The sequence below is a fragment of the Epargyreus clarus genome, unplaced genomic scaffold (genome assembly GCF_041222505.1).
Source record: "Epargyreus clarus isolate Ecla_fem2 unplaced genomic scaffold, WU_Ecla_fem_2.2 ptg000024l, whole genome shotgun sequence".
Lineage (NCBI taxonomy): Eukaryota > Metazoa > Arthropoda > Insecta > Lepidoptera > Hesperiidae > Epargyreus > Epargyreus clarus.
In genome coordinates, this window is record NW_027332231.1 from 4,379,915 (window position 1) to 4,393,364 (window position 13,450).

At 39.3% G+C, this 13,450-nt stretch overlaps 1 protein-coding gene across 1 annotated transcript; it reads right to left on the bottom strand.

Annotated features, from left to right (window-relative positions):
- Positions 1-1,661: 1,661 nt before the first annotated feature.
- LOC140752190 (protein PRRC1) lies at positions 1,662-13,213 on the bottom strand. Its single transcript, XM_073086402.1, has 9 exons — positions 13,062-13,213; positions 12,791-12,952; positions 8,856-8,974; positions 8,252-8,370; positions 7,663-7,809; positions 7,272-7,374; positions 6,767-6,937; positions 3,539-3,728; positions 1,662-2,361 (listed from the first exon to the last, which is right to left on the bottom strand). The coding sequence occupies exons 2-9, from the start codon at positions 12,941-12,943 to the stop codon at positions 2,236-2,238; spliced, it is 1,128 nt and encodes a 375-aa protein (XP_072942503.1). The 5' UTR covers positions 12,944-12,952; positions 13,062-13,213; the 3' UTR covers positions 1,662-2,235.
- Between the last annotated feature and the right edge of the window lie 237 nt (positions 13,214-13,450).

Consider the following 13,450-nt stretch of genomic DNA (forward strand, 5'->3'; position numbering starts at 1 on the left):
TCTTATTTAAAGTTAATTACAGATGTCTATGGGCGATAGTGGCCACTTACCATAAGGTAGATTACATGCGTCTTTGTTATTTTCATATTAGTCATTATAAAAAATATATACCAACCTAAACATCATCACTGCTGCCATTATATAAAGGTTACGATATATCAAATCAAATACTTTTTTAATTCAAAATAGGTTCTTTAAAGAGCACTTTTTGAATGCAAATCCTCTACGATATGGTGACGGCTCCGCCACGCAGGTCGTCAAAGATGTTTAATAAACACTCATAAGACGATAAAAATTGACATTGGTTACTAGCCCTTAAAAGTATATAGATGCAGCTACAAACAAACATATGAAAACTGTAGTTAGGTATAATTTCATTTATTTTTTATTTCTCAATATTGTAATAAATCCATCATAATGAGTTGATTGGCGGTAGGCAACGATAAGCAAAAATTCCACATAGCGGTTACAACTAGGTAAGATAAATGTGACGTAGTATTTCAAGTACTAAATTTGTAAACCTATAAATTCCTAAACGGACTATACTTTTCAAATTCCCTCAAAAAACGAATCAGACGCAGTCTATTTTTTAAAATCTTATTCTGAAGATTCAATTTTCACTTTTTTTCAAACTCCTTTCGTAGGACATGATTATTTTTGAATTAGGAACAAATTAAGGAACAAGATGGTTCTATTCGTAACCAAAATATGTCAAACTAATTTTTTTTAATTATTGTTTCAATTTTGTGACATTATTTATCAGTATGGATATTTTTAAAACTTGCTTAAACTAACCAGGAATGACGCACTAAGCACCTGTATTTAAATTACAGCAATATAAAATTTAAATGTATTATATGTATTATGTACCTACATGTAGACATAAAAAAAATATTAAGTGTTGCTATTTGTTGTGTAGTTCCAAAAAGTATTAAATATTTTATAAATTGTATGAGATACTTAACAAATAAATACCTACCTGTTTTGTGAAAAAATACCATTTAAATCATTAAAATAAATTGTGGAGTCTAAGTAATCTTAAAAAAGTGTGGTAATCTAAAACATATTTTATTTATTCTCATGGAGGAAAATGAAATAAAGCAGCATTTTTATTTTTTAGATCGCAGATTGAAAAGTAATCTGGTTATAAAAACATTTTTTTTTATAATATAGGAGTAGCAGACAAGCATGCAGTCCACCTAATGGTAAGTGGCTACTGCCGCCCATGGACATCTGTAATCAACCTCAGATAGGATTAGATATTCCTACCTGAGGTCGGCCACAGATGCGCCGCTACCCCTGAGGTGTAAGCTGGAACGCCTCGGAAAAGTCTGTCTCCCTTACCACCCCCTTCAAAACAGAACACAGCAACGCCTAACACTGCTGTTATTAGGTAGAAATAGGTGTGGCGGTGGTGCCGCTGGAGTCGAACCACAAAGGGTTCTACCACCTTAAAATTATTTATTTTGTAACTACTATTCACATACACATTTTTAGTTAAGATATGACGTATTTGCGTCTATAACCTTGTAAGTACGTTTACATCGCCTTAGGACCGTAATCTTTTGATCCAGTGCTTGTAAATCAATTATTTTATTTACTAACCCTATATCAATCATTTTATCTATAAAGTTGTATGTATATAAAAAAGTCAAACATAATTGTAGAGATGTTTGCATCATGATATATTTTATTTTAAAATAATTTTACATCTTATAATATACATATATCTATACTATATTACAATAAACTTACAATAATATGTAAAAGTAGATGCTTCGTAGGATATATACATATGCCGTCCTAAAACAAAGTTTATTAAAAGAAATGGAAAACTAACTTTAATATAGATATTTATGATGTTTCTTAATATACATATGAGATTAAAACATACAATAATGAACTATCCTCTAGCTATCAATGTAGAAAAATTATAAATTTTAAATTGGTTTATTCCAACACTATTAGCATATTTTATATTAATGTCTTTTTATTTTAACAAATCCAAACTCCGTTTTTTACTTTAGTTCACAAAACTTGAACTAAATTTGTTTTACATAAATCTTTTAATATGTAGTTAATTTTTACATACACATTGAAATTATGAGAAATATTTCATTGTCATTGTTCACCTTTCGCATATTATGGCGAATCAAAATAAAGACAAAACCTTTATATAATATAGGTCGTAAGTATACAAGAGTAAGTCATGTGTCCTCGTATTTCAGTGTTAGATTAAGTTTCAGCCGCGGAGACTGCTAATAACTTCTTGTAGGAACCGGCGACAGAGCGCGCCGCTAGTAGCAGGATCTCTCGTCTCGACACACCCGTTGTTGCTTCTTGCCATTGCGCGTGGGGTACCTAACACAAAAATAACACGTTAATAAAATATTACCCTGGATTAAAACAAGATTCTATAGTAGGTACTTGTATTAAGCTTACTCACACCCACATCCCGTTCTGCAATGATCCGTGAGCTGCAATTACTGACTTTACAAGGAGAGGACATACTATATTTCACCGTATCTTAGTCACATTTTATATCTACAGAAAAAAAGAACTTTGTCTATTTTAGGCTAATGTCAAACAGGAAATACTTTTTAGTATTAAAACATTTTGTAATATTCTGATAAAAATGGTCTTAATGTTTGCTGGAAAATCTTAAATTGGTTGATATTAATGTGGTGTTTCCCAATTTTACTTCTCTATTTTAACTTATTTATTTTTAAAATGGTATAGTCCGCGTTGCGAGCAGGTGTAGTTATACAATTTACTATGGCGACGCGATTCATTTCTATATTCAGAGCGGACTAGCAGTATTACGCGGACTATACCTATAAGCAATTTTTGACAATATACAAAATTAAAGAAAATTTTCTATTAACCTAATTTCCTAATCGGTAGTAAGAGCTGGTTTGTCACCGGTACTTTGTGGAAGCTAGGTCGAAGCTACACTGCACTCACCTGAAGACTATCAACCATAACCGAACCAATAGTGATAGCCTGTCTGCGCGTGCGGATAGTCGGGCGCGCGCAACAACTTCAGAGCGGCCTAGCAGTTTGGCGCAGATTGTACAGTAGCGACACTCACCTGCAGACTATTCGCCATAACGGAGCCGATGGTGATAGCGAAGCCGGTCTGTTCGTGAGGATAGTAGGCTGTCGCGGCGCCGGGCGCGGCGAGACATACTTTTCCGAGGCGTTCCAGCTTAGTTTTCAGCGGAAGCGGCGCATCTGTGGCCGACTTCAGGTAAGAATGTCTAACCTATCTGGGGTTGATTACGGATGTCCATGGGCGGCTGTAGCCGCTTACCATCAGGTGGACTGCATGCTCGTCTGCTACTCCCATATTAAAAAAAAAAGTTGTTGCGAGCAGGTGTAGTCATACAATTAGCTATGGCGACGCGATTTATTTCTATATTCAGAGCGGCCTAGCAGTTTCACGCGGACTATACAGTAGCTACACTCACCTGCACACTCGCAACAAGTTCAGAGCGGCCTAGCAGTTCGGCGCAGATTATACAGTAGCGACACTCACCTGCAGACTGTCCGCCATAACGGAGCCGATGGTGATAGCGAAGCCGGTCTGCGCGTGCGGATAGTCGGGCGTGGCGGCGGCGCGCGCGGCCGCCACCGCCGCACTCGCCACGGGCGTGCCCTGCGACTGCAGCTGCAGCTCGATGCCCAGCGACGGCTGCGACAGCACCACCAGGCTCACGTCGTACCACCTGAACACGAGCGTAGTGGCGAAATGTACTCATAGATAAGTATAGATATCTCACCGCCTTGTAATTGGCACGATGACAGTATTTAAAAATCAAAGAATAAATGATTTAAGTAAAAACAATATATTGAAAGATTCTCAAATTTACCCAGTTTAAAAAAAACTTTAAGATTTATTACATTTTCAATAAAATTAAAGTATAAAATACTGCAGTGGGCCATCTTGTCTGAAACGCTAATCGGGACGTGAATGAAGTCATTTTTGGGTATGTCACTGAATTGCTTGAACTTTTGCATGGGATTTTCAAATGTGACATCACTAACGGACGGCATGACACCCGCGAGCGTTTTCGCGCTTAATTCAAAATAAGTATAAAAATATGCTATTAATTTCGTTAGTACTGAATTTTATTTTTAGTATATATTGACTTATATACAATATTTATTTATTTATTTATTTTATTTATTTATTCTTAAAACACCATTACATCTATCCTTACAGGCTAAACACCCAATACGATAGAGAGGCCTTATTTTAAATACTTAACTAAATTCTTACCTACATTCCTACTTCATTAAACATATTATATGAAGCACAACTTTCACATTCACTCAAGTTGCATGAAAATACGTCAAGTTGTTCATGCGCCTGGTTGAGTGTACAGAGTGCTCGAGTAAGAGGTGACTTAGCCAATAGCTCGGTCCTGGCTGTCGGCACGGCCAGCAGGGGCGGGCGCCGGCGTCTACACACATAGTCCTCTGGAGCACAGAGCTCCAGGCGACACAGTACCTCCGGATTATGAGCTACACCGCGCAACAATTTGACTAAATACGCGATTAGTGCGAACTCTCGGCGTACTCTGAGTTGATTGTAACCCACCATTCCTAACACGAACAATGTGGGGTACATTAACGGGTAGTATGGATATACACCGTATAATTTATTGTACAGATGCCTCGCAAATTTATTTTGAACTCGCTCCAACATTTACATATTTTGCTTCATAAGGGGCCCATATGACTGCACTGTGTTCCAGATGACTCCTGATCAGTGAATCATATATAACACCTTGATTGCGGTAACGTTAGTCATGCCTCGCGACTGCCTCAAAACAAATCCTAGGTTTCGGTACGCCTTCTTACAAACATTAATAATGTGTTCGCGAAACCTAACTTCACGGGTAATGGTAACGCCAAGATCACGTACCTGTGTTACTCTCTGTAGCGGCTCGGAGCCCATACGATACTCGTAAGGCAGGCCGGCGCGTGCGCGAGTAAAGGATATCACCGAGCATTTGGAGATATTAAAATAGAGCTTGTTTTCACTGCTCCACTCTGTTATCCGATTTATGTCGTCTTGTAGTCGTTCACAGTCCCTTCTTTCTTTAACCTCGAGCAGCAATTTAAGGTCGTCCGCAAATAACAAACATGTGCCATGTTGAACGACTTCTGGCAAATCGTTAATCATTATTATAAACTCGAGAGGCCCCAAATTGCTGCCCTGGCTCACCCCTGACCTGGTGTAGTATGGCTCAGATAGGAAACCATTAACATCAACATATTGTTGTCTATCCCTCATATAGTTGGCAAAAAAATTTAAGAGATGCGGCGTACAGCCGAATTTTGCAAGCTTTCTTAATAAAACGTCATTATCGACTGTATCGAAAGCTTTCCTGAAATCCAAGTAAGCTACATCCACTTGCTTACCAGAATCTATGGAAGGGACGACTTGCGCCATAAAGCTGAGAAGATTAGTTGCAGTGCTACGCCCCGGGCTAAATCCATGTTGTGCGTCCGATAGTTGTGCTCGCACTTGTGCCTGCACGCTGCGCTGAATGGCGGACTCAAAAACCTTTGCCGCCGTCGACAGTACAGCCACAGGTCTATAACCGTGAATATCTGATCCAGGTTTGCCCTTAGGAATTGGGACGACTCGGGTGGTTTTCCACTGCACCGGATATTCTCCTAATTTAAGACACACGTTGAATATATAAAGTAATGGTTCCGCTAGTACTCCACTACAATCTTTAAAAAGAAACGCTGGATATGCCATCTGGACCCACTGAATTCTTTGGCTTGAGATGTTTTAGCGCTCTTTTAATATCCTCAATCCTAAAGCTATCCAAATGCACTCGGGCACTAGTCGCTGCGCCCGCCGCCCCCGCCGCCTGCACATCAAGTCGCGGAGGCTCGATGCTGTACACAGACTTAAAGAACTCCGCAAACTGTTTTGCACATTCGCCATCAGTTAAAGGTTGACCATTGAATACAATAACCTGTTTATTACTAGACCCTCTCTTTGTCCTAATATACTGCCAAAATGACTTTGGGTCTTTAATAAACTGACCTTGTATTCGCATCTTATGCTATAATATATTTTAGTATATATTTTATTGCATTACTGGCACTCACAATCGGTGGTTTTATTTTGTTAATGTTAATCGTGAGCACCCGTTACATAATAAAGATATTAATAATGCGATAATGTTACACTAAAATCAAGTATTAAAATCAAGTAACCTTCTATTTTTTTTCTTTTGTTAATTATCTTTAATATGGATATGTATTTTGCGCCGCCTTTATATTTTCTGCACATTCTTAAGGTTGACTGGTAGAAAATGCTTAGAATTAATTCCGCCTATTGTATCACTTTTATTATTGGTCAATAAAGTGCAATAAAAAAAATCTTTTTGTTACACTTTATTGTTTGTCATGTCTAGAATTAGATCGGCATTGTTCCGCGTAAATTACACCATGACAACCATTAAAGGGCTGACAGAATTTTCAGCCGTTTAAGCCATTTAATGGCTTCCTTCAATTGGCATGATAACAAATTTTGAAAACTTCTCCTATAATGTAAACTACGTACATGTGTACTGATTCCAAAAATCGTATTATTCCTGCAATAGATTCAGTACTAACGAAATTAATAGCATATTTTTATACTTATTTTGAATTAAGCGCGAAAACGCTCTAAGCTAAGACGCCCATAAGATTCAAATAAATATGATAAAACATCAATATATTTTCATTTATTACTGACCTGTCAGCCACTGCCTCTTGCAAGAAGCTCTCAATTGCCACAACGGGTATATTATTGTTCAGTTCCCCATTCGTTGACCGGAGGTGTGCGATACGCTGTTTCGCCGCCGCGTACGCTGCAGCGTAGCCCACCGGTTGTACCGCTGTCACATCGCTTTGGGCTGCACAACCACTGGAATATAATTAGTATTTTTGTTAATAAAGAAATAGAAATGAAAAATAATACTGTATCTACTTAATTCCGAGTTGAAATCCTGATTCAGCTTTCGGACAAAATATATGTAGATTAATGTTGATCAAAATAAATATCACCAGAAATACAGTCAATTGATTTGTCAGACTTTCTACGAAAATAAAATCAGTCGATTTGTAGTGCATGCTACTTCTTACTCAGATATTACTAAAATAAAACATGTGTTAGCACTACAGTTACACTAATTAGTCTTGTTTGTCCTACACACTTCAGTCCAAAACACAGCTGTTATAATAATGGACGAGAAACTTACATAACATTGGCTTTCCCAAACACAGACTGAAATGCTTCTCTGACTGGTGACACCTTCACTTCCTTATCAGATGCAACTACCACATACAAATCTCCACCACTTCCTGAAATCATTTTGAAAATTTTGCTCAATTTAATACACATGCATTAATATAAAGCAGCTTAGACTATAGTCATAAACCACAATGTAGATTTGTAGGCACAATTTTGAGAAATCATAATTTACTCATATTTAATTCAACAGCCTTATATTTTCGATATATTAATTATATAATTTTGAAACACTTATATAATTGAATATTTCTTTGCCTTTAATTCAATTTGGGCAATGAAGACATGCCATTGATTATATATTGTTTGCATTCCTGATATTAATATTTCAAGTAACTTACTGAGATACTCCTTCATCTGTGGATCTAGCGTGGTGATCATGGAATCCACAGAGCTCTTGGCCTTTTCAGCCACTCGCTGCAAGATGCCTCCGTTAGCCACTGCACCCTTCATCCAAGTGAACAGACCACTGCCTGGCATTATGTCACCTGAAAGATAATAATTTTTCTTGGCTTGACTTGGCGGGGGCACATACTAGGTGTATCATCTGTAAGTTCTATCATGTGTAAGTTATAGATATAATTGTGTGTACTGATGGCATGGAAGTTAATAAATTAATCTATGCACAAATATTTATTGGAAACTGCATACATTTATATGCACATTATTAAAGTGTGATCTAACTGTAACATTAACAAAAAACTATAATAAATATGATCTTTGATATACAGAGAATAAAAGTATAAGTCCCATGTTTTTAGTTACAAAAAGTATAAAAAAATGTATAGATGGCAGTGATCATTTTCAATCAGGTGGACTGTAGGTACATTAAAATTCGTTATTTCTAACTTATAAAGAAACATAATATTTCATTTGTGTTTAGTTAATGAGCAAGCAGTTTTAATAGTTTTTATCTAAGTTGTCACTTACCAATCCTATCCATCTCCGGTGTCAAATCAGACATTGATTCCGGAGACTGAGTTGTTTGAGAGTCTTCAGGTGACCTTATAGGTAGGGTAGGTTCACCCTTACATAATGGAATAGCAGGGCTGAAAAATTAAACATTCCTATACATAGTTAATGTTGATTTATTCAATTAAAATTTAATTTTATTTATTTTTATTGTTTACAAATAGTTGCTTGATTTATTCAACAAGATTGTAGAAGATATAATTGTTAGAGTCCGCGCCAAACTGCTAGTCCTCTCCGAATATAGAAATGAGTTAATTGTATCAGGCGTTCCTTTGCAGAAATCCATGCTATTTAGTAGTTTTAATCTTAACTTAAATGAGTCACGTCGCAATAGCAAATTATAGACATTAGCGGGACGAAGGTGTGACTCCCTGGCACCCTGCACTGCCCGCCCTCGCCTGCAGGTCCATAGCTTCGTTAGTGTACCCTTACTGTTGTTACTGAGTATATGCTTGTAGTTGTGTTTGTTAGTATTGGCTCTCTGATTACACCTGTGCGTAACAGCTTTGGAGCGGACTAGAAGTTTGGCACAGACTATACTAAAGTTATTTTCATAAGTTACCTAAACTTCTCTGGGGTTTGGGGTGTGGCCTCCAGCTTCTGCTGGCCTTGGTCTTGCATACCTGGAGGTAGCTGGCTGGGAGGAGGTGGTCCTGTCACTATAGGTTGAAGAACTCTGGGCTGTTAATTAAGAGTGTACAATTTCGATTAGGGGTTCAAGGGTGAGTGATGCGCAACACATGACTACAAGTCAAGAATAGTCACTTAGCCTCTCCTCACCAACTCCACTCCCATCCTACTCGCGGTGGACCCTGTTACATCGAGTAACCTATGTCAAGATTGTGGTAACCAACCCCGGTGGAGATATAGGTCGATAAGCAGATGGGAGAAGGGGGTCCGGACTAAGTCACTCAATCCGGATTGTCGGGCGTTGGCAGCAGGACGCTCTGAACAAAATACTAACACCACTGCGGTGCAGAAGGCAACGGGAAACCACTGCACTATTTTTCCCAAGAAACCCGTAATGATAAGTCAAGTAAAGGATGGAACGATGGCATGCGATCCGGCTACCACCCGGCGCCATGTCGAGTCCAGGTCGCATGGTGTGAAGTATGCTACTGGCCTCACTGCAGTGACACGCCAGGCTCAGTGTGGAGTGAATGTTACTGGCGCGAATACCTCACATCATGTAACGCAACCACAACTGCGCAAGAAAATTAAATTGGGGACATGGAACGTGAGAGGAATGATCCAACCGGGCAAGTTGGAAATCATAGAAAGAGAACAACTGGAGCATAATGCCGATATACTAGGTCTCACAGAAACCCACATGAGAGGATCGGGATTCCATAGCACACCGTTCGGTCACACACTCTATTTCTCCGGCCCAGAAAAGGAAAGCAGAAACGGAGTGGCTCTGTCTTTATCACCCCGTATCAACAAGTCTATTTTGGGATACAACCCCGTGAGCGACCGCATCATTACGATGAAAATAAACACGAAGCCATGTCGCATGAACCTAATAGTAGTATATGCACCAACAGCCGCATCGCCAGAAAATGAAATTGACGTGTTCTACCAAAACCTCGAAGATACACTTAAAAGCTTTCCTAAGAGAGAAATAACGGTGCTGATGGGTGACTTAAATGCTAAGGTTGGGTCTACAAGTTTCGATGACCACTTAAGAGATGTAGTGGGAAAATTTGGTTTAGGAGAGAGAAATGACAGAGGTGAGATGTGGCTTCAATTCTGCACTGAGAACTCCCTCACGATCATGAATACATGCTTCGAAAACCACCCAAGGAGGCTATATACTTGGATAATGCCCGGTGACCGATGTAGAAACCAAATCGACTACATTGCAATTGATAAGCGATGGAGATCCTGTATTCGTAACACCAAAACATACCCGGGAGCTGATTGCGGAAGTGACCACAAACTCTTGATGGCAGAAATGATTGTAAAACTGAAACGGTGTCACAGAACAATTATAAGGCCTCAGAGAAGGCCGAACCCAAGAGACCTGCCTAGTTTTAGAGAGTGCTTTGAGAGAAAGATAGCTGAGATTTCTCTGAATCTTAACGATAACATAGACACGAACTGGACAGCAGTCAAAGACCTAATTCTCTCAGCACGAAACGAAATACGGACTGTAAACTCGGACACACCGAGGAATGCATGGATCACAGAAGAAACATGGAAGGCCATAAAAGAAAGAAAGGCACTACTTGCAGGCAAAACTGACGCCGTACACGAAGATTACAAACTGCTTTCAGCTCGAATACAACGCTTGTGTCGAAGAGACTATAATCAATACCTGAACTCCATCTGTCAGGATATTGAGAATCACGCACAACACCTGCACACAAGGGACTTGTTTTTAAAAGTGAAAAATATCATCCGGGACGTAAGGCCAAAAACCTGGACCATTGATGACGCAGATGGGAACCTTATATCGGAGATAGATCTGGTTACTGAGAGGTGGAGATCTTACTGCGAAGGTTTATACGCTGACAACAGGAGCTGGGAACGCGCAAATATATTGATCGAGCAGAACAACTTGGAACCTGATATATTGAAATCCGAGGTACAAAATGCTTTAAGGAAACTTAGGAACAACAAATCAGCCGGCGTCGACACAATATTCGCTGAAGAGCTAAAATGCCTCGGTGATATAGGTGAGAAACTTCTGCTAGATTTGTGTAACCAAGTGTGGCGTACAGGCAAATGGCCAACGGATTGGAAACAGTCCGTATTAGTTCCGATACATAAGAAGGGATCTACAAAATCGTGCGCAAATTACCGAACAGTGGCTCTCATATCTCACGCCAGCAAGGTAATGCTTCATGTAATCAATGGGCGACTGCAATCTTATCTGCAATGGCAAATACCATGTGAACAAGCTGGCTTTGTCAAAGGTCGCGGCACAAGAGAGCAAATAGTGAATGTGCGACAGATGATAGAGAAGAGTCGAGAGTTCAACGTGCCGATGCTTATCTGTTTCATTGATTACACAAAGGCTTTTGATTGTGTACGATGGGACTGCCTATGGCGCATCCTGCAGGAAATGGGAGTTCCCACACATCTGACAGCATTGATCGCAAGCCTGTACGAAGATGGTGAATCGATGATCAGGATTAATGATGTGATCTCGGGACCCCTGAAACCAGAAAAAGGAGTGCGCCAGGGATGTATTCTATCTCCTCTCCTTTTTAACATCTACGGAGAGTACATCATGAGAAGAGCATTGGATGGCTGGGATGGAGGCATCACAATTGGTGGCAAAAAGATCAGCAACCTGAGATATGCAGATGACACCGCACTATTTGCGGCATCAGAGGATGAGATGGCCGATTTGTTTCGGAAAGTGGAGATCGAGAGCAAGCTGGTGGGGCTGTCGATTAACAGGGCGAAGACCAAAGTCATGTTCGTCGATAGAGCTGGGCAGCTTTCACAGACTGGCCTTTTATCAAACCTGCAGACGGTAAAGGAGTTTGTCTACCTTGGATCCATGATCAGCAACCAGGGAGGATGTGAAAAGGAGATACGCCGACGAACTCAAATGGCCAAAGATGCAATGAGTAAGCTCACAAAGATCTGGAGGAGCAGAAATGTGTCCAATGCCACCAAAATAAGAATTGTACGGACTTTGGTCTTCTCGGTGTTCTTATACGCATCTGAGTCCTGGACGATCCGAGCTATAGACAGAAGGAAGATCGATGCCTTCGAAATGTGGTGCTGGAGGAGAATGTTACGAATACCGTGGACGGCTAAAAGAACCAACAAGTCGATTCTCCAACAGCTTAAAATTAAAACCAGGTTATCCACGCTATGCTACCAACGCATTCTGACCTACTTTGGCCACATAGCACGAAGACAGCAAGACAACCTTGAAAAGCTGGTTGTGGTGGGCAAGGTAGATGGAAGAAGACCTAGAGGCCGATCACCTAGCCGATGGTCGGATTCTATAAAAGAAATAATGAGACTTCCAGTTACAACTGCTCTCAGACAAGCGGAAGACAGGGTAGCATGGAAGCAGCTCGTCAGATCATCCACAGAGGCTTACCAGAACGAGCACGACCTTCAGAAATGAAGAAACGACGAAAAAGAAGAATTTCGATTAGCTCAGTAATTATAATAACCTGTCACTCTCCATTTTCATCTTCGTATAATCAAATTTTTTACAGGCTATGGTCTGCGGTTTCACCTGGCTTTAAATGTGTACTAAGGAGATTTCATGGGTTTTCATTTATTTGAGTGAAATCCTTATTCGTTTACTCTATTCAGTATAGTGAAAATAATTACAAATTACATCATTTACAGCTTAAATACTCAGCTCGCAAGGGGCTAGTTAAGCTATGAAGAAGCTTCTGCTTTAGTTAAAACTGTATTGTTCCAAAATATCTCATGATTCAGTGATCAGTTAAAATTACCTTCTTGGCAATAGTAATGTAGCTTTTTCTGGCTATATCTATCTAACCATAGTTTACAGCTTACCACTTCTGGGGCAGAACTCTTCGGAGGCGTCGGCGCTGCTGTAATAAAGTTCGGCAATTCTGTCGGTGGAGCCACACTCGACAACAAATTGCCCGGAGTAGCAGCCGGCGTTGGCGCAGCTGGGATTTTACTTCTTTTCTCTGAACCACTCATCTCGCCAGCCTGCATTTTTAAATTAAAAACAATTCTTCATGCTTTAACATCTGATGAAAAGCTATACCTAAACATAGGTATACCTAATCCAAAAGATATTGTATTCCAATAAAAATACCTCTTAAACAATATGTATATACAAATATCCTTTAAAAGATTGCGTTTTACAGTTTGTAAAGTGCAGTTTGTTTTGAGTTGTAAAAAATTGACACTGCTGATTTTGTTATCAATCTAAATGTCATATGTTCCAGTTTATCTGTCAAATGTTTTGTTGACGTGGATATAGAAATATATCTCAAATATTTTATAGTGTATTAAAAATATATTACTACTTATAATATATACCGAACGTCTCATATTAAGAAAGAATGTATTTATAGAAGTGTAATAAAATTGGTATAAAGCATTTATAGGGTATTGTAAAAGTATATTTATAAAGGCCCGTCCAAACAGACCGCCTATTTTAGCGCCGCGCTAGGCGTCAGCGCTAGAACAAAATCCTGACGC